Raw genomic sequence first — 21,580 nt, 5'->3', positions numbered from 1 at the left:
CAGGCCCTATCTGTGCTGCTTCTTCATCCAAGTCCAGGTGGTTTCGGAGGGAATATTGCTGAGTCATGAAGAGGGGGGCACTTCTGTTTCGATTGAAAATGCTTTTGAGTCGGACAGCTAGGACTAAACAATAAACAGATAGGCCTATCCTTCAATCCGCTTTCGCTCGCCCGCTGTAGTCTACCCACCTATGCGCGGTGATGCCCAAAGGAGAGAGAAGGAGGAGCGGGGTCTCCAAACCTGCCCACCTCTCTCCTCCCTGCGCCACCGGCACCGCGACAGACACCGCTGCTGGCCTATCGCACCAGAGCTGGACCCCCTCCCTCCCTGCCTCCCTCCCCATGTGCCCTGCCCACCCCGGCGGTCTCTACTCCAGCCCTGCCAGAGCCAATCCGCGACTGGGTGTAAGTAGGGCAAGCCGCTTCCTGGTTCTCAGAAAGAAGGAGCAGGGAGTCGGAGTGGGCCAGCGGAGGCAGCACACAGGGGGGTCAGAGCAGCCCAGAGAGCCGGCGGTCTGCAGAGAGAGGACCAACAAGAACGACGCACGATTTGGCGAATCATAAAACCTCCCGGGTGTCGAGCTGAGGACGGCACGAGTGGTGACCCCCCCGGCGGAGAAGAAAAGACGAGCTGAGAGGATAAAAAAAGAAGAATAAGAAGTAGAAGAAGTAAGCAGGGTGGGACGTTATAATCCAGGAAGTGTGGAGGCCGGTCAGGTGGGAGGCGACGAGTCTAAACAGGTGACACTCTGGCTCTCACAACTCAGGTAACTGCTTCACCTGGCTGCTGTGGGTTTGACTGAAAACTATAACGCACCTTTACGCTAAATGCGATGTAAGTGACATGTCTGTTTGCCATGACAGCACCGGCTTGCCTCAACCTATAGTCTCCCTCCTCCCTCCTTCCCTGTTCTGATCGGGGTCACGGGAGGACAATCCACGTCACGGGTATTCGGTAACTCCCGTCGACATTTATTCCCCCTTTTGTAATAGGCCTACAGCCAGTGCGCGTTTCGCATTCGCTTTTTCACGACATTTGTATTAGTATTTATTTTTTTTCGGAGCAGGTGCGGCAGCCGCGGTATGGTATGTGCGTCTGTGCGCGGCGGCCAGGTGAGAGAGCGAGCGAGGGAGCGGGGTCGGCGGGTACATTTCTGGAGACTCGGCTGCTAATTATAGCCGAGAACACCGGCTGACATCCAAAACCTAACCTGCTCTCACGCACATCACCTGCCTCTGTGCTGCTGGTGGGCACGCAGAGCAGTAGATCTATTGGATTTAGCCTCTTGCACCTAATGATCTCCCTTCAGTGGTCTGTTAATCATCATTATCATCATCATCATCCTCCCCATGGCGCACCCAGTGTTTTATTTTAATCCTGTCACTATCCTGTGTTTCAGTAGGATGTGCTCAGTCTGTAATGTTAGGTTAAGGCTTCTGCCTAACTCATGGGTGGGGAGGGCTTTCATGCCAGTGGGCTTTTGTGTGTCATTAACAGAGGTAGATGTGCTGCTGACTCGCCCCTCTGACAGACCGGCCCAACAAGCTCTACTGGTTTGGTTTCCCTGTCTTGGGCACAGCCTGTTTTGTTAAATCTTTAGCCGTCCATGCAGGTAGTTAATGTCTTACAGCATGCCCTCATAGGCTCAGGTATTGTTGCAGCTGTTTTGGCTCACCTCTCGGTCTCTGAGGGGCTCGAGTGGGAGGCTGACACACCGTCTATGGGCCTTTAGAGAAGTTAAGAGAAAAGAAGCCTTTGCTTTTACTCACTGTTTTCTTCTTCTGTGTGCCAGGGTCCATCACATGAGTGGACAATTCTAATGCTCTCTCTCGTGCTGGGATCTTTTCCCACATATGGAAGAGCCATCAGGGTTTTGAAATAAATTCTTAATGCCACCTCTGTTTGCCCTAACTTTGTCTGCAATGTAATTAGACATCTGTGCTTCATCCCTCGTTCCCGCCGTCCTGACATGACCTGCATCCTGCTCTGCTTTCTACAGGCCCGCTTCTCGTAGCTGATACCAGTTTCCTTCATCACAGTGTGTTTTAGCCTGAATCTGCAGTTCAGACGCACTCTCCACTGCCACCGCCTGCATTTATTGAATATTTCTTAGAGAGCTGTGGAAACTATAAAAATGCATGCACACACATCACTTCTGTACAGTATGTATTTAATCTCAAAGAAGTGTGTGTGTGTGGGTGTGCGTGTGTGTGTGTGTGGGTGTGCGTGCATGGGCTTTCCCAACCCTACTGACTGTTGGAGAACATCTTTTCTAAAGAAGTCAAAGTAGGAAGCAGTCGGTTTCTGTCTGTCTTTTTTACAAGAACCCCCCCCCCCCCCATACCACACCATATTACATCTGATGCATCATGTGATTAATTGCATGTGTGTTTGACCACATGCACTGTAGCTAAGTCCAACTTATTTTACAGAAGAAAAGAAAACATGTGGCTCAATTAGTCAGCACGTTTGTATTTTCTTGATATCTGTTAATCACGTACCCCATCTTTGTTCACATACTTGGCGAATGCCTGACTCATAGCCCCCCTTTGGGATGAATAATGCTCAAATTAAATCAGGTTAATTTTTTCACACTTCGGTGCCTTTTCCCTCAGGTGCATGACCTTTGCTGACCTCTGAGCAACCATTCAAAAGCGGAGGGGGACGGGCGAGAGGCAAGAAGGAAGCAGGCACCCATCTTCTCCTGGGTTTATGGACTGGAGGTAGGAGTCACACCAGATATCGCCTATGTATTAAGTCCCAACAGAACCTCTGTCTTTACAACATGCTTTTATTTATGATGTCACCCATTTTCGTAAAAGCTCTGTTCTTCCAAAAGATTCAAGCCCATAGATGTACAATGGGACAAAGATTATCTAACAGTTTCAGTATTCATCAAACAAAGCAAATGATACAAAAAGTGTCGTCCAAACACATCTAAAGGAAAAGGTGTTCTAAAAAAAGAAATATTATGCAATTCACCCTCATGGACAGCTATACCAGTGCATTTGTTGACAAGCTGAAGGAATTGGATTTGATTTGCTGACTTGGCTTATGATCAAAAACTAGTGTGTTGACGACTTTGCTAACATAGCCAAACATCAAGCAAGTACAACCACACGAGACACAGCAACAAGGCCAGCTCTGTGTCTGTCTTGCAGCCTTTTTATTCCGCGAAGCTCTCGCCAACGACTTAAAGTCCTCTTCGGTCTCTTTGCATCTGCTGTAATGTACGTAGTGAGAATACCGAACTAGACCCATCTCCAACGAAGGGTCTTGCTCGCCCAAGCTTGCCCAAGTTACATAGTGCAAGAACAGGCATAATTCGGGGCACAGAATGGGAATGAAAGAGGTTCCATTGTCCCTATTACAAGTCAGTGTATTTTAAGGTAAAATAGTTCTAATAGTCATAATGTTGCTTTAACACCCAGTCCAAATAGCTACACTTGAAGGTGGGGCAAAAAGGAGAAGACCGAGATGTAATTAATTGTACAAGTGGAGATAATGGTGTACACTGTAGGACACACTTTTTGACTTTCTGTTTCTTATTAAAATCATTGCACTTGGTTTAACTCAAGAAAAGTGACGAAAGTAATTGCATGAAGTCCTGCCTATTGTCCCCTCTGCAATCAAGCCTGTCACTGCCTGACGAGTGAAGCTTAGAACAAATGTGGGGGGATAGTGTTGGGGTGTGATGTTATTCTACTGGACTTTCTTAAATCTTCAAAGATTCTTGATAGTCATCATATACATTTGTCATTTTAAAGGTGTGTGTTCCATTTATGTTAATTAACAACCCCTGCCCAGCCCCATCCACATTACTGCGTTTTCGTTTCAAAACAGAGACCTTTTGCTATGTTTGCACTTCCTGTCCAGACTAAAATGGCAAAAGTGAAGATCTAAAACTGAAAAGTTTGAAAACGCTTCCGACCCCGGAGTAGTGTGGATTGGACCAATGATAATCTGAGAATCTTTGCAAAAGGAACCATAACTTTCTGCACATTCAAACTAGAAGATATCAAGTGTCACATTTGTGAAGTTGTTTCCTCTTGTTGCTGTTGGTGTGCAGTAAAAATCATCAACCAGGTAATGTGAAAGTGAATATAATTTTACTGACGTAATAAAGTTAGATGGTGTCTGTCAACCAGATCAAACAAACATTTATAATACATTTATACAGTATAAAGCGCCTTTCTAACCGCACTAAATCCACCGAATTTAGTGTTTTTCTCCACCATACAGATGAATTTAAAAAACATTGAAAACATTACAAATTTCACCTTTAAAACAACAGCAAATCTGCCTTCATCCCCTCTCACTGAGCTGCACACACGTGTTGTCACAGATGAAAATCACTTAAATAAATTCCAAAATGATTAAAAATGGACTGAGATCATTTGAATTCATCAAGCTCAGCCCACCCGGTGTCTGAGTAACACAAATAAGCTCCTGGATGTACTTAGTAAACTGGCATGACTAATTTCCCTGATACGAATCATCCAGAACACCCATCTGAATCCGTTTTATTCGTCCTGTTGCGTATTTTTTTGCTCCTCTCCCTCAGTTTACACCACAAACACATTGTTGTCAAGGGTAAACTTTGTTTTCATAGGATGGGAGGGGCTTCTTGAAAACATCACTGTCCATGGAAAAAAATATGAGCTGAATGAAGTGGTCAAGCAGTTAAATATTTAATCGGCAACCTGGAAATGAACTCCTCTGTGGTTTGTTGGCTGCAGACACTCTGCAAAATAACTGCCATAGGCTTTTAAAGATCACAAACAATGCCAAAAATAAACTCTTGTGTTTAAAACAGGCTTATGATATTTATAGGTTTTTGATATGTGATGCAATCACAACAAAACAGAACTGCTTTTCAGAAGCTTTAAAGATTTATTGATGTTTGTATAACAGTAATACTAAGTTAAACACACTGTACAGCAGAGGACACATTTCTCTAATGCAGGCAACATTACACAGTGCTAAATTAGAAATCTGCAATTAAAATACAAGTGGGACTACAGTGGATATTCCATTTCTGATTCCTGTGACTAAGAATGTACTTTGTTAGGGAACAAAACTGCCTAAAATATAACAAATACCAAACGTTTGTTTTATCTCACATATTAATAAAGAATATTATTGTAGCACTTCTCATGCACAGACTTTTTCCTGGCTTTTAATAGCATACAAATTCAAATGACTGTTCTATTGAGGAAACTAATGGCTCAGTGTGTATATATATACACATGCGTGTGTGTGTGTGTGTGTAGACCACACAAGTCTTTAATGTGGATGTGTATATATTATTTACTGTGATGAAGTTAGGTTTCATTGCCGATGTCAACCAGACTGGAAAAATCCAAACAACATTTATGTACAGTAGTATAAAGAGCGTACTGCACACTCCAGCATACTGATTAACTTAAATAATGAAAAATTAATTCAAACATTGCTGAATTCAGCTGTACAACCACAAACCTGTGTTTGCACCCTTTGTGATTACTGCTCATCATTGTTAGAGGCACCATGGAAATGTCTTTCTGCCCAACTACATTTTAAAATACACAATTATAGTATTATAAGGATTATGTGTTAAATATATTAATTGAAGCTTGTATTTCATTTGAGTCGAGTTTGAATGTTTCTGTGACTTTGGTGTGGGTGTGTTTATGTGTGTTGGTGGGCATGTTGGTGTTACAAATCATGTGACCTTGGCTTTGCTGGAGTATGACTGGTGACAACCATGTCTCCGTGAAGTGGTAGGTAGGGGGAAGTGACATTGAGTGGTCTGTCAGGCGAGGAACACACACACACACACACACACACACACACACACACACACACACTCCAACACATGCATATAGACACACATACATGCATGCACACAGTTCCAGGAAATGCTTTAATTAGGGCATGTGAGCCCATATAAATTCCCCCTTTTCAGACATGGGTCTTTCAGTTTCATGCAAACCGACTGAGTGGGAGGAAGGTGGGGAGAGAGAAACAGAAAGGGGGAGGGAGAATGGGAGATGACAGAAGTAAAGGTTTTTCTCTCTGCCCCTAATATTTGAAGGTGTCTCACCTTTTTTCTCAGGTGTTTTGTCAACTTCGCCCCTCTGCAACAACCTTTATTCTGAGAAAATGTCTCGATTCCTTATTTTTATTTTGAGACAAGGAGAAATTACACGTCTGCTGTCAGACCAGTGTGTCACCCAATGCAAGAAGTGGGGCTTCAGTTGTTAAGAAAAATATATTTCGGCCGATGGTTCATTTTCATGAAGTCACGCTAATTATTTTATCGCTGTAACGTATTTGTTTTATGATTGGAAGTCCCCTTTAAGCCATGACCATATCCCTATGACATTTTCACCATTTATCTCTCCTCATTGAGGCAATAATGGCACAGGGGGTGACTGCATAGTGTCCGTAATCCACTCTGCTGCTACTACAGTTAAGTCTTGCCCCCACTCGATCTGTGTCAATAGAGGAAGTTATGTATCTGCCATTTCCTCTTTTCAGTCATGAGTTTCTGTAGCATTTGACAGCCCTCCCTCGCTCTCGACCACCAGCCCCGCAGCCCACGCCACCCAGAGTTAACCAATTGGCAGGTGGCCGTGACTCTTCTTCTTCTTGTAAAGAGTCAGAGAAAGAAAAAAAAAACTGTCTTGAGAAAAAAGCTACAGGCTGAAGGAGTGATCATGATTCAGCTCTTCTAGTAACAGTGCAATTGTTTCTGTACACATTGAGCGGGCGGTTATCATAAATAGGTACAGTGAGACAACACTTCAGGGAAAGTGAGAATAAACACCCAAACATGAGCAGGCGAAGGGAGTTCTTGGTTGTTGAAACTGACCCCTTTCATGTGTGATGTTCAAAGGGGAACTCCAGCCACAAATGGAGGCTTTTATTCCAAAAGCTTGCATACCATCCCTTTTGGAAAAGTGAAGTGACTTTTGTTTTTTATTATTTAAAAAATGATCATCATTATTGTTGCAGAAGGGGAAATTGACACAATAGATTGTTTATATTTTGAATATATTACTTTTGGAACAAACTCCTTTAATAAAACTCACATTTATTTTATTGCTTTAACCTTCTACATCAAACATCCATCATCAGGACGGTGACAGAGAAAATCATCGTTACGAGACGTCCATCAGGACAAGAAGTTAGCAGTTCAACCTCGTGTTTTTCACCACAGCTGAGGGTGATGTAGTTGTGCAACAGTCAGCTGGATCACAAGTCAAGTCCTGCCATGAAGTTATTCTGAAGTTCTGATATAATTCATGGACTGTAGTCACAGTAAAAACAAACTCCCCTCCTTGTAACGCTACTACACCATTAAGCTGATCTGTCAGAAAGGTGACGCATCTTTCACTCATGTCCTCTAATTATCTTTTTCCTTCTCTCTGCTCCTGCAGACCTAGAATATATTTTTTATATATAGTTTGTTTTTCCCCTTAATCTCTCAGAGCTGTTTATGCTCGTTTTCTATCTGTCAGTTTTTTCTTCCATTTATCTCTCCATCTGCTCTAGTGGTCGAGCATCTTTACACTGAGCACAGGAAGAGGAAATTGATCAGGATCAGTTAGTTTTGCGACATTTCTTTCTCTCTCTGTACATATATATGCGTGTGTGTGTGTGTCCAGTGCTTTTGCAATATCTTCCCCTGAAGTGGGAGGTCATTTGTGTGGGAGAGCAGCAGTTATTGAGACCCTCCCAGTGATGTGGCAACTAAATGTAATAGACAGACACAACACATGCACAGTAACAAATGTTAGTTTTAACACGTGTTCTTATCAACAGCTATTTGCAGACTGAAAGGCTTTGTTCAAAAACTGATACAGTTGTTTCCTGCAGCCTCCACCTAATTTAATTTTCACTCATACTATTTGTTTTGCAATTATTTCCTTTTTTCCTTCCATGTCAAAAATATATTAAGAGGCTATATTAAGAGGCATAAATAACATATTTGATGATTTTTTTGTGACGTTTTTTCCATTTAAAAAATGTGGAGTTTAGTAGATTCGGTTCTGCAGTCAGTTTTGCTGCTATGTATTGTATTGTTATATGGTTTATCCACCACCAACGGAAAAAACAGTAAAAAAAAGTTATGTTTGACTGTTTCAGAAGTTTTACAATAAAACCATCACATAGGGATTTATAGTAATTGTGTCACATTTATTTAGAGACTTGGGGGGGGGGGGGGGGGGGTATATGGTTGCATGAAATCCATTTATATTCTTGTATGAATTACTTGCCACATTTTACTTAAATTTCAAACAAAGCATTCAGCAACAACATTTGTGGAAAATTACAGATCAGATAATAAGCTTAATATTGCTTTTTAAATACACAATAAAAATATAAACACAACATAATATTTTGTCTTTGCCTTGCAACTACTTGCATAACACACCGATATATATTATATAAGGCATTAATATCACCCTACATACACAAAAAGCTACGTTAAATGGATAATGCAGCTAAATATTTATTTTATTTTGTGTCCAGTCTCTATTAGACAAAAAGCCTAATGTTCCTCCTTGGCCACTTTTTTTTGTTTCATAGCTTCAGAATATTTTCTAATTATATATTAGTATTATTGGTTTCTTAGAGCAGATTTCGTAGGAGTCTGATATTGACCTTCATGGAAAGTCTGACAGAAAAGTGAATTTCATGTTGCCAATTAACATTTCTACTGTACCTAATAGAAATATTCTACAAGGTTATCTTTAAAAAAAATATGATCAAGAAATGCATGTACAAAAGATTTATTTTGTTTACTCTCCATGTAAATGCTCCCTGTGAAATAACTGAAGTTTTTTTAAACTGAGTTAGTGCGCTTGGCGTTCTACTCCACGATTAACACCTACACAGTTCATTGTACTGACATGTTAAAACACCCCCTCTGACTTACAGCAAGTATGCTGATAAATTACTGTATGTCTGACTGTAATGATTCTTTATCACCCTATCATTGTTTTCATTACAGTTTTTCACATGCAGTGCAATCACTTGTTGTTCTTGCAGAGAAAACGTTCCTTAACTTCCATCAACTTTAATGAGCTCATCAGACGTATAAATGTCATTAACACCACACGTACAGATATAACGTTTCTTTTTTGCTCTTGTATATTAATTGATGCAGGGTGCCGTATGTGATTCGCCCCCACACACCTTGACACTCCACATACAGAGATGTGGAGTGTTTTGGGGTTAGAAACTGCTGACCAGATAAAGAGCTAAGAGAGAAGGAGAGTGAAGTGTGAAACCACTGCGTCAGCATGCCATCTCCCTCTCTCACATCTGTGTGTGTTCTCTGACTTAGGGTGAAACTCCCTTTTTGTGATGCTAATGATAGAGGTGGCTGCTACCACATCTCTCCCTTAGACATCTGCACACACACCCACACACACACACACACACACAAACGCATACACCTGCAAGGACTCTTGCTACTTCCTGTGGCTGCTTGCATGTGTTCACCTCTTGCTCGATCGCTCTGTTTATCTCCCAGTCGTCATGTCACTGCTCCTCTCCCTTCTCTTCTTCTGTCTCCCCCCTTCCTCTCCCCTTGTAACTTAACTCTCTTGACTCTTGTTTCATGTCTCCGCGATAACACAGATTGTTCAAGGCCGGGACTAGATTTTCCTGTCTTAACCTCCCCTCTTCTCTGCTTTATCTTACAGAGTATCTCTACACCCACTCCCCTCCTGACTACCTCTCATGTGTTTCACCTCCCCCATACCCTCCTTTTTCTTGTGTGATTTCTAAGAACATGTGTGTTTTTAGAAAACATACCCCCCTCATGTTCCTTTTTGTTGTCTCTTCACAAATCTCATAACGTTTTCCTCTTTCCAACCTCAGATTGATTTCTTTTCCTGCTCCTGCTCACTCCTCCTTTCATGGTGTCAGACATGGCAGTAATGTAGCACATTACACTCATTTCAGAAAAAATAAGCACTAAAAATACACCAATGAATTTCTTTTTCTTTTTTATAGGGAAATCCTTTTTAGTATTATATTGAATCATCAGTTTCATACAAAGTCTGTAAAGAAGAAATAACTTTAAATATTACACAAAAGTGACCAGAGACTACTGGAAAAACAATTGACTGAAAATGTTCCGGTGTGTTTAATTTTAATTGTAATTTTTTTTTTAAAAAGAGAGATTATGTTATGTTGGGTTGCACATAGACCAGGGTAATATATATTTAATCAACATACTGTGCTGTAATGGAGGCAAGATATTCTGTAGGGATCAGGAGTGTTAATTCATTATTTTCCTGGTCTTCAATGCTAAATTGCTATAAAATATTATTTTTAACTGCTGAAGTTGAGTAAAATGACAACTCATTTCATAAAATTGTCTCATGAGCGCATAACCTCTAAAAAGTCCAAATTTATCCACAAAATATTCTTAATTACAAATTTTTATGCGTTTATTTACATTCATTGGGATATTTGATGTCAGTGTTGCCTAACCGTTGCAAAGGGAAGTCAATTTCTTTAAAAGAAAAATTTACTTCAGGATAAAAGTAGGTGAATATTATGGGACAGAGCATATATGTGCACTCAAATGTCTTGTCCCATGTGTTGATAAGCTGATAATCCTCCTGCAGATTCGCATTGGTGTTCAGGTCCGGCATGCAAACTGGCTGCTGTTATAGCTTGCAGTGGAGTGTTTGTGGTGCGGTAGGGTGAGGGGATAAGGGCCTCTGCTCTGCCAGCCAAATGAATAATGTAATGTGTTCTTGGAACTAAGACCACAATGTGCGCATGCGTTCTCACACACACACACACACACACACACACACACACACACACACACACACACACACACACACACACACACACACACACAGTGCCCCAGTTACAGTAAGGACAGAGGAGGGCTTGGCTGCAGTGTCTTTCTTCAGTAAAAGACAGAACAAACTTCTGCTGAGTAACACCAGCTCAATGGACTTCTCTTTTTTTAAATTCTGCCTGCCAGTCACACCAGGGTGCAATCATTTTAATTATCACGATGTTGTCTTGTCTTTGACAAATTCAAATGCCAATTCAAATTCTCCCTGGTTGCGTCTGTTTCTATATCTGCTGGTGGGATGCAAATGTTCAGTCCAGAGGGAACTGTTGGGACGCAGGGCGGGAGGAGCTTGTGTTTTATCTCCCGGCAGAGACGAGCTGTATTATTAGAAGACCTGGATGTGTCAGCTCATGCATATACAGTGCATTGTTGTGTAGTTCAGGGTGTATTTGTTGCTTAAATGTAAAGGTTTTGCACTCAGATAGTCCTGAGAGAGTGCTCTGCTGGGCTGAGTGCAGCTTTGGTTTGGCAGACGTGTGTGTTTATACTCTCATCTCTTCTCATCCCCCCGTTTCCTCCTCCCCTACTCTTCCTCAGAGAAGGTGTCCCAGTACCACACTCCACTCACTACCCCAAATAAGTGAGGTGTAAAGAGGGTGAAAACATTTGTCTTTCTTAACCCCTAAAATCTGTCACACAGAGAAGAAAAGGTGGCGAGAGGAAGACAAGTGTGTGGAGGAGAAACGGTATGAGCTTGAATCTTACTTTCCACTTTGTGTTTGGCCGCTTTGTTGTTTTTCTGGTGCAGTGGTAGTTTATCATCATAATTCGATAGACTGTGGTTATGAGTTACTGTACTGGGTATATCTGAATGAAAACACCTTTATGTGTGACTGTATCAGTGTGTGTGTGTGTGTGTGTGTGTGTGTTGATGAGTGTTTAATTTGCTGTTTAGAATGGAAAGCTACTCCTTATTTGTGAGCATTTCACTGTAATAAGTACATTGTATAATGTGTTTGAGCTGCTACAGTGTTTAGAAATTGCTACATTTTGTTTGCTTTTAAAATGTCACTCTTTTTAATTTATGACTTTGTTAAAGGCTAAGAATTATCCATATTCTTGCCCTTCCGCTTTATTTAAGCACCGAGAAAGCCTGCAACACATGCAATCAACCATACATGCTCACATTAACCAACATACACACACTGTCACAAACACACACATACAGGCACTTTGGAAAACATCTGACATCAGAATTTATAAAAGCATTTCTCTTTCTCCCTCTCAGCCACAGTTTTCTGTGAATAGTATAAAGTCATATTTTCCCCCTTAGCGCTGGAGCCTGATATAATTGAGGTGGACTGGGAAAACTTACAGCCTTTAACGGAAAATAAGACCCATAAAAATAATACTAACAGTTCTTGTTCCCGTCATCACACACTCTGAGCGTGTGCAGAGGGATTTCGTGATATAGACGTCGGATACTATAACCAGCTTTTATACTGAAGAATAAATCTTTGTGTGCAGGTTTGGTCAATCCTGCTGCTGTCATTTTCCTGGCCTCCACACAAATTTGTCTACTTTTTTTTAGGAGTGGTAGTGGACAGTAATGGTGGATTTAAGTTTCCATTTCCTCTTCGGTAAAAACGAATCCTCGGTGGATTCTCTTCTAAACACGTTTCATTAGATTTTAGCTTTGTTTTGTGATCTGGTCGTGCAACTAAGTTGCAGCTTTTACGTTTAAGACCTTTTGGCCTGGCAGTAAGATAAAGACAAAGTGATTTTTAAAAAAATCGCAAAATGTTGTAAGCAGGTTTTTTTAAAGTAACAAATAAATCCTCGTTGTTAAGAGAGAGGAAGAGTGCACATAATGAAAGCAAGGGATGAGGAAACCGTAGAGTTGCAGAGGAGGTGAATTCCTCCACCGTCGACAAAAGAGTGGGAGGTGAGAACAAAAAACAAAGAAAGAGATAAGAGAGACAATTGTTGGAAGGATAACATCTTAACATCTGTAGTGTTAAATGCATAAAAAGTAAAAAGATGGCAGATTTTACAAAGAGCAAATACTTTTTAGTGAGCATTTTTTGTGGTTATATGTTTTGGCTAACAGTGACATTAAATGACACACCTAAAGCAAATAGTGATGTGTGTTACTTCACTTCAAGATCCTGTACCCAAATTAACGTGAATAAACTTACAATGACAGTTATTATGTTTTAGGATAATAGTTAAACTCGTGCTCGTGATATAACATTATTATTTTGTTTGCAAGACAAAATGTGTGCTGTGGTATCTGCCTGTGGGCTGTTTTAACATTAGTTAAAATGTGTTGCAAGATTCAGCAACTTATGCAGACATGTCCTTGGTTAGCAAAAAAAAAAGAAACAAGGTGACGAGGAAGGAGAAGGGGGGGATATGAACAGTGTGCAGTTTGTCTGTGTGTGTGGTTGTGTATGTCATGATGTGTCAGTAGTAAGTGACTCACAGACAGACAAAAAATTGATGGGAATCATTGCATCTTCATTGCAATCTTATTATTTTCCGAAGACGTATGTGTTCTAAGGAATATGCCTAAAATAACAAGCTTGAACCACCAACCACCCATGATGCTTTTTTTTTTCTCTCTCCCCTGCGCCGGAAATTTAATGTGCGTTGTTGTGTGCTCCTCCTAAAACCCCTTTGTGTCTTGCTTTTCTGCATTGCTTTTTTCAAGATTTCTGTTTTTTGTATTGTAGTGATTTTTTGCTTTGATAGGGTCTTGATACACTGCAAAACTTCATATATTGTGTGTTTATGCACATAATAATTATTAGCAGCAATCCTGTTTTCCTGTGGATGCATTTAAACAATATTTACCTTTTGATGGTGATCCTTAAATATGACATTCAGGTCTGTTATCATGTCTACTTACAATAAGAAACTGTACACAAACAGGGTCAAGAGATGCATTTACACTTTACCCTAGAGAGGCTTAGGTTATGAGTTTGCAATGGGATGTTTTCCCATGATATTTGTTCTAGCATGTTATTATACATCTGGGTATGATGTAGGGCTGCAACTAATCTTAATCTACAGATTATTTTCTTTAAACACTCTTAAACATTTGTTTATAAAATATCAGAAAATGCTTAAAAAAACCAAGGTGACATCTTCAAATGTCTTGTTTCGTTCAACCCCACTATCCAAAACCCAAAGATAGTCAGTTTACAATTATGTAATGCAGAAAAAAGCAGATAGTCCTCATATTTGAGAAGCTGGAACCAGATATTTTTGGGCATCTTTGCTTGATAATTGATTTAATTTATAATTTATATAGCACATTTAAAAACAACAGGATTTTTATCAGTCAGGTTAGAAACTGCCTCAACACAGGTGGCACCGATGCGTGTCTGTGTAAGTGTGTGCAAAGGTCAAAAGCAACATATGCCCCTTAACGTCCTCACTTTTCTGTGTTATGTCATCTTTGTTGCGTCAAGTTGAAGAGATATTTTTTATGGAAATGCTTTGGTCTTGATAAATAAAAGTAAATATCTTTTTTAGAGGCTGCAGGGTTAATTTATGACGAGCACACTGTGGCGTTTAACATGTGTAGGTTTCAAAGGAAGAGCTTTCTGCACCAGTTTGTCTCTGTGGTGCGATGTAATATGGTTTAACTCTCATATTGCACCTACCTGAATGTTTGTTCCTGGGTGTAATATGACTCATAATGCCAATATGATTTGTTACATGATTATTCAACTTTGACATTGAGTTGCCTATAAAAATATTGGTATGTCTATTTTGGTTGAATGCGCTGGTTACCTTCCTGCCAAACAAGTTCAATTCGTGTATGTGGTCTGAAGCTTGAAGGGTATTTGTTCTACATCATCCGCAGTCCTTGCCACGACCTTAGATACACTACACCCTATCTACCTGTTGGCCTCTTTCTGAACAGGGAGAGGTCGACGAGGAGATGGTGTTTATCGGAAAGTGTTCGGAAAATGGGCCGTTGGGTTTTGGAGAGAGGGGGCGCGTAGGCGACTTGGGGGGGAGGGGTATCTCTGAGTCTACCTTCGTCACCATGCACGCTTTTTTGATACAACAGGAAGGAGAGCGAGTGAAAGAATGTGCGAACGAGGTAGACATCCCCTAGGATGAACGCTTAACCCCAAGTTCTGACAACGAGATCAAACCTTTTAACACACACATCTAAGGGTAGAAGGAAATAGGAAGGGGTAAAAAAGTGCATTTCAAAGACAGAGAGAAGGAAAGCTAGGGAGTAGAGTTGTTAAGAGCAAAAAGATGGATGCCATGAGACACACGCTGCCTCGTCTCCAGCTGACTGTACCCATGGCCAAGAAGACGGGGAAGGTAGGATTAACATTTGAGACTTTAGCACGCCCTGGGATGAGAAAGCGAAAGGTTTGACATCGAGTGGAGTGATGGAAAGGATAAGGAAGTGCTGGCAAGTTCTTGAGAAGTATTTATTTAATTGGCTGTACTTTTCTTTTTTGTCATTGAATGGGTGGAGTACCTTTAAACATGTACGTGTTTTAAAAAGGCTGGCATTGAGATCACACATAACAGTTTAAATCCAACAATAGTGGGTGGGGGGAGCCACAGATTGACACGCGATGTGTGCATTTGTATTGTGTATGTGTGTGTGTGCTCCTGTGCCTGTGCGTGTGTATTTAATAGGGTGTGTTTTGGAGCAGGTTAGTCAGGTGGATGTACTGTCGTTGTGTAGAGCCCTCTCAGCACTGTGTGAAGATTGTTATTGGATGGCCAGGGGGCTGCCAGTTGCTATGGGAGGGAGATGAAGGGCAGGGAGGGGGAATCTGGAGGGTGAGTTGTTTGTGGAAAATCTGGTCTGCTCAGGTGTGTTAGAGATACTGTTGAGCAGGTATAGCATGGACAGGGTGAGGTGCGAGCTTAGGGAGCCAAAGAAGGGAGTTGTTGGGTTGTATTACTAACAGGCCTCGTTATGTCTCACAAAGAGCAATAAAGAAATTTTTTGGCCTCGTTTGATTGGCATTATGAAATTTTACCTAATGGCCAACACTATTGAACCAAACTTGATTTTATTGTTTTATTGTGTTTTAAACAAAGAGACAAAGATGGGATTGAAGTAATGAAATCTAGTAACTGACTGTACTGCATATGTGGCACATCAGTTTTATGAGTGTTGTACTTTTATACATTGTAATTATTCTCTCTCTCTCTCTCTCTGTTTTTTCCTTCCTCATTCTTTCACTGGTACTCCCCCCGTTCACCCACTATAGCCTGTCATTTCCTCCATCTCCCTCGCATGCTTTTCTGTCTTCTCTCTGTCCTCCATTAGTCCCTGTCTTTCTTCTCCAGGTATTTTAATCAAATGGCTAATGCTATAAAGGTTTCACACAGGAATTAACCTACTGCCTTTGGCTACAGCACCTACAGCACATTGCATAATCCTGCATCCTCTCCAAGTCACTTTTATCGATCGTTTGGTTTTATATACGTCGCTCTCTCTCTGCTTTAATGATTATTTCTTCTTCACCTTCATTATATAATTTGCCTCAGCTGCTGGCTGTGTCATCTCCATCACATAAGTCATCTGATGCCCCAACCCTCGTCTCACTGGCCGAATCACCTCCCAATTTAGTAATCTGGAAAGAAAGTACGGGGGGAGTTGTTGCTAAGCCTGGTTTAAATTGTCCCTCACATGAAAGAAACTCCTTGTGTCAGTCACGCTACAGGAGATTTACTTTTAGGTACTTTTAAGTGTATACACGGCTCTCTGAAGGAAGTGAAGGTATTCTTTCAATATGAGAAAATGCTGAAATTCATAGGAAAAGAAATTAAATGTATTCATATTAAAGAAGATCGTGACAGGTACAAAACTATAACTTGCTCAGACCTCAGTCCCTTCCACTCACCTGACCTTGCCCTTCTTTCACCCAGGTGGCAATGTCTCCAGGAGAGGACGGTCTGATTGGGATCCCCTTCCCGGAGCACAGTAACGAGCTCTTGTCCCACCTGAATGACCAAAGGAGGGCAGGGCTCCTGTGTGACCTCACTCTTACGTCCCGTGGGACACGCTACCCGACCCACCGCTCTGTCATGGCCGCCGTCAGTCTCTACTTCCGCCGGTTGTTTGGGACAGAGGAAGGGGGCGGCGAGGGCGGAGGAGGTTTCAGCGTGTGCCAGCTTGACTGCGTGGCACCCGACGCCCTGGATGCCCTGCTAGAGTTTGCCTACACTGCCACCCTGACCATCCCCAGTTCTGGGATGAGAGATGTGCTGCGAGGGGCTCAGCTTCTGGGCATCAAATGTGTGGCGGACGCATGCAGAGACATCCTGGGGGAGACGGCGGAGGCAGAGGGGGAGACGGCAGAGGAGCAGAGAGCCCAACACACAGCTCCTGAGAGGATTGCACAGGGAGAGAGCATTGTACAGAAAGGGTCCCGAAGAAAAACAGACAAAAAGAAGGTAAAAAAAGTTGGGTCACATTACATTAACTCCGCAGTTTTGAACCCACCACCTGCTTCTCCCGTCTCGCACCCTTCCCCTGCATCTGACAGCTTCCGCTCCCTGCCGTCTACCCAGCCTCCCAGCCCTGAACAAGAGGAGCTTCGCCTCAAATCTGGGCAGAATGGAGATCCCAGGGCGTTCAGAGAGCCAGGGAGAGGGGCCACACCAAATGGAGGGATCCTTCACTGGCTGCATGAGCGCCCCCGTATAGCCCACCCACCTCCTGTCCCGCCCTTGAATGATAAGCTGTCAGAAGATGACGACGTGGAGAGTTTTGGCGACGATGGTATGCTGATTGGAAGCACCTCTATACCTTCCTCTGTAGCTGATCAAGGAGCAGCGGCATCAGCAGCGGGAGGTGGGAGGAAGCGGAAGTCTCAGACTCCACAGCAGTGCCCTGTTTGTCAGAAAATCATCCATGGAGCGGGAAAACTGCCCCGACACATGAGGACACACACTGGAGAGAAGCCCTTCCAGTGCTCTGCCTGCGGAGTCCGTTTCACCAGGTACAGCAACTTCTCACATGTAATGTGCGCAAAACAATATGGTTTATTGTATTGTGGCCTGATTGACTCTTTTAGTCATGTTTTGCTCCTCATGCTCTTCCATTCCTGTCTCTTTATACCTCATCTTTCTCTTTATTAGGAATGATAAGTTGAAGATCCACATGAGGAAACACACAGGCGAGCGCCCCTACCCCTGCCCACACTGCCCTGCCCGGTTTCTCCACTCATACGACCTCAAAAACCACCTGTCCCTCCACAGTGGGGCGAGGCCTTTCGAGTGCCCGCTCTGCCACAAGGCCTTCGCCCGAGAGGACCACCTCCAGCGTCACCGCAAGGGACACAGCTGCCTGGAGTTGCGCACACGCCGGCCCAGACGTGGGCCTGAGCATGGGGAGGATGGGAGAGGGGATGGAGGTGGGAGGGAGCAGTCCAACTCTCTGGAGGCTCTGTCTTTACAGGCTCACTCCTCAGCGTTCCTCCCTCACACGGTGCTGGATGGTGGCAGTGGGTCTGGCGCCGGCCCTCCGCTGATCTTTCCAGGTGACCTCGAGAGTGGGCGGTCTCTTGCCCTTCAGGCTTTGGCTCAACTTGGACCTCGCGGACTGGCCGGCTACCCTGAGCTCTTCCTGCGAAGTCTGGAGCTGCGAGGGGGCAGGGAGGCGGAGGGAGAAGATCCAGGAGGAACCCACTCGCCGGCTGCGCAGCGTGACCAATGGGCAGACGAAGTGGAAGAGGAAATTGGAGAAGAGGAAGTGGAGGAGGAAGAATAGTGAAAAGAGCGTGTGTGTGTGTGTGTCTGTGTGGTAAAGCATCCACAGTAAAAAAATAAAAATATAAAAAATAATCTCCCTCACCTAAAACAAAAAATGGAAAACGGGTTTTCTGAGATATTTTAAATGTTTTTCTTCTGGCACTAGAAATTTCATTTCATTTGTTAAATTTTATTTCTCGTTTGCTGTTTATTTTTTTATGTATTTCAGGTTTGAGCTGTTTGATTAGATTTTTCTAGCTGGACATGTGTGTGCTTGAGTTTGTGGTTACTGGGATGCTTTTCACTATGCAAACTAAAATCCAGAGCTGCGACATATAGGGATATTTGAAGATGTATATTTTACTTACAACATAGATGTACTGATTCAGGTGTAATTCAGAAGTCATACCACCTAGATCACAAGAATGAGTTTGTGCGCCCACTGTCCTCTGGATGTTATCAGTGGAAAATGCAGTCCAATGAATCAAACTTGTTCTGTACATTGTAAGCAATAATGCTCTTTGTGTCTTTCTCATTAATGGTAGGATCTTTGCTTTAATTTGGTGTGTAAACCAAAGATTTTAGTTGAACTGTTTCCTTAACGTTAACAGGAGAGGAGAGAGGTGAATTGTAGCCAATGTTGGGTTTGAAAAGAAGATTCTTCCCAACTGTTTTGATAGCCATGAGAAAGAATCTGCTTCCATGTTTGAGTGTTTCAGAGCCGTTGAGCTCTGTGTTAAATGCCTGACCAAAAGAGACAAAGTCTGGGTCAATGAGTTGATGTTGATTATGTTGAAGACAGTTCTTCTTTTTCCAAAGGCTGTGGATTTCAGTCTTCCAATGCACTCGTTTGGGTTCCTCAATAAAAAAAAGGGGGGGGGGGCATGGGGGCATGGTGAGGCGACAAATGAGGTGTTGTGCCCCTTTTTTCTGTACTTATTTATTTATTGTTATTTATTATGACTCTTCTGCTGAAACTCTTTTGTGAGACCAAATCCAGGGTGGGACACTTCTCATCCAAGTCTTACAAGAAGCTGCATTGCGCAAAAGATTCTGGCTCAACATCTCCATATACCTAAACGCCTTTCTATGGGCTGTGTGTCTTCTTTTGGCGATTCTTCCTCGAATGCATTCTTTGCACATGTAACCCCGTCAGGTACTGCAATAATTCAGGCACATTCCATCCTCCGGGGAAGAGAGAAGGGAACCAAGCAAAGAAGAAGTCAGGGGGTTTAAAACTTTGATATAACTGGAACACAAAACTTTGCTGTTTACCATTTGCAGCATGCTTTTCTGTTGTTAATTCAACATGTATAGTACTGTATCACATGTTATTGCACGGCAGTTCTTATAGATCGCTCACGCTGTGTCTAAAGGGGCCATTATCTTTTGAGTTAATCTATCTTCGACCAAAAACCTTTTTAGTTCAACATGCTTTCCCCCAGACCAGTACATTAAGGCCTTTTGCAGGATGTAATGCAATCGTTAATGGCTTTAAGTGACAGCAGTTGTCTTTTTATTTTCAATCCTCTTGCAACCTATGTAGTCAGAACCTGGTGTAGCAGTCGCACTGGTCTGGCCCTGTGTGCACTATCCACTCCTTGTTGTAAATCATTTTTTATTCCCAGTTTATTTGCACTATGAGATTTGAGAGCTTCAAGCCTTTTTGTCTGACCTTCAATATCTAATCCATTAACTCACGTGGTACGATTCAAGATTGTGATTGACAGTACGTCTTTAAAACCTGCATATGTTGAATACCCTTCCTCCTGCATAATAGTACAGAGTTATAGTCAAAATAATGTAATATATTGGGATGAAGTTGCCTTAGATTTTTTTTTGTGCTGCAACTATTCTCAGGAAACCTTGAGCAATGCACTAAGTGATCATACAAAATATTAAAATGGGAAGAAATCGTTTGGTGCTGTTTTGGGGCGATTGACACTCTTCATTTAAGTGTAAGACCAGTAGTTTCAAAATAAGAGATTTTGTATTGTGTCATTTGATGTTTGAAAACCACATCAATGAAACCTGTTGTGAGATAAAAATATCATAATGAAAGTAAACTACTGGCCTTACTGGAACCAGTCCTACTGGAATGGCAGTATGACAGTTGGTCCTGTTCATGAAGGGTGTTGGTGCTCCCAGTCAGAGCTTTGTGAATGAATGAGGGTTAACTGATGCCAGCTGTGAAATGTGTGTCTATGTAAGCTGTTTGTTTTCTTGGCTTCGGTGAAGGTACATGGGGTCCGCTTTGAGCAGAGACCCCGCTATCAGGGATACATTTTTGTCTTTTAGTTTATAGTGGAATCTTCTTGGAGATATGAATTCATTTTCCTATCATTTATTTCAGTAAATGTAAAGAAAATAAATAAAGATCTATGAGCTTGCTGTTTTCTGTGTCTCTGTTATTGATTTATATTACAAAACAACTCTTTATGGTTTTTCTTAACTACAACCTGATTGATACTGGATTTTTGATGATTATGATGTCGATATCCCTATTTGAGAGTTTAAAAAACCCAGTAACAGTACATCAGTCGATATAATTTTTTTAAAAACATAAACCATAACATAAACGTACAGTTTTAATACTGAAGCTTTTGAATTTGGGTGTAAGATATGTACTAATGGTGACATTTTACAGTTGTAAACTACCTTGTGTTCTCTGGTGGACAAACTATGTAATGGAGACAAAGGTTTTGCAAAACCTTAAACATACCTTTGGCATTTCTTGTGACTCATTGGCTGATACTGTATAGGCTATAATCCAACATATCTGTGATAAGCTAATCATGCAGTCTGCCTAGTTATTTGTATTCGTCAAGCTCTATTAGTAACCTCTGATAATATTACTCATTGAAGGTGATGTTCTTTAAAAAATTTTTTTTTACATCAATCTCAATTAATGCCAGTCCCCTTTGAAAGTAGAGAACAGAGTATCTTGAAGGAGAAAAAAAAATGTTTTTAGAGACCACCTTCAAATTCACCTTTAGGTTTGGGATCCTTTCGTTC

General features: G+C 41.9%; 1 protein-coding gene across 4 annotated transcripts; it reads left to right on the top strand.

The window, feature by feature from the left end:
- The first annotated feature begins 436 nt into the window (after window positions 1-436).
- zbtb7b (zinc finger and BTB domain containing 7B) lies at window positions 437-20,958 on the top strand. Of its 4 annotated transcripts, none has more exons than XM_038711312.1 (4): window positions 437-740; window positions 2,616-2,723; window positions 16,739-17,814; window positions 17,954-20,956. In XM_038711312.1, the coding sequence occupies exons 3-4, from the start codon at window positions 16,745-16,747 to the stop codon at window positions 18,582-18,584; spliced, it is 1,701 nt and encodes a 566-aa protein (XP_038567240.1). In that variant the 5' UTR covers window positions 437-740; window positions 2,616-2,723; window positions 16,739-16,744; the 3' UTR covers window positions 18,585-20,956. The 4 variants fall into 4 exon arrangements, with proteins under 4 accessions (XP_038567240.1, XP_038567239.1, XP_038567241.1 ...); XM_038711311.1 differs by having other exon boundaries at window positions 437-766; XM_038711313.1 differs by lacking the exons at window positions 437-740; window positions 2,616-2,723 and adding an exon at window positions 14,908-15,166 and having other exon boundaries at window positions 16,739-17,266; window positions 17,384-17,814; window positions 17,954-20,958.
- The last annotated feature ends 622 nt before the right edge of the window (window positions 20,959-21,580 follow it).

Source organism: Micropterus salmoides, unplaced genomic scaffold, assembly GCF_014851395.1.
Source record: "Micropterus salmoides isolate LMB-PRFRI ecotype aquatic unplaced genomic scaffold, ASM1485139v1 Ms_hic_scaffold_11, whole genome shotgun sequence".
Classification (NCBI taxonomy): domain Eukaryota; kingdom Metazoa; phylum Chordata; class Actinopteri; order Centrarchiformes; family Centrarchidae; genus Micropterus; species Micropterus salmoides.
The sequence above is the reverse complement of the archived record's forward strand: the minus strand, read 5'-3'. Positions and strand labels throughout refer to the sequence as shown.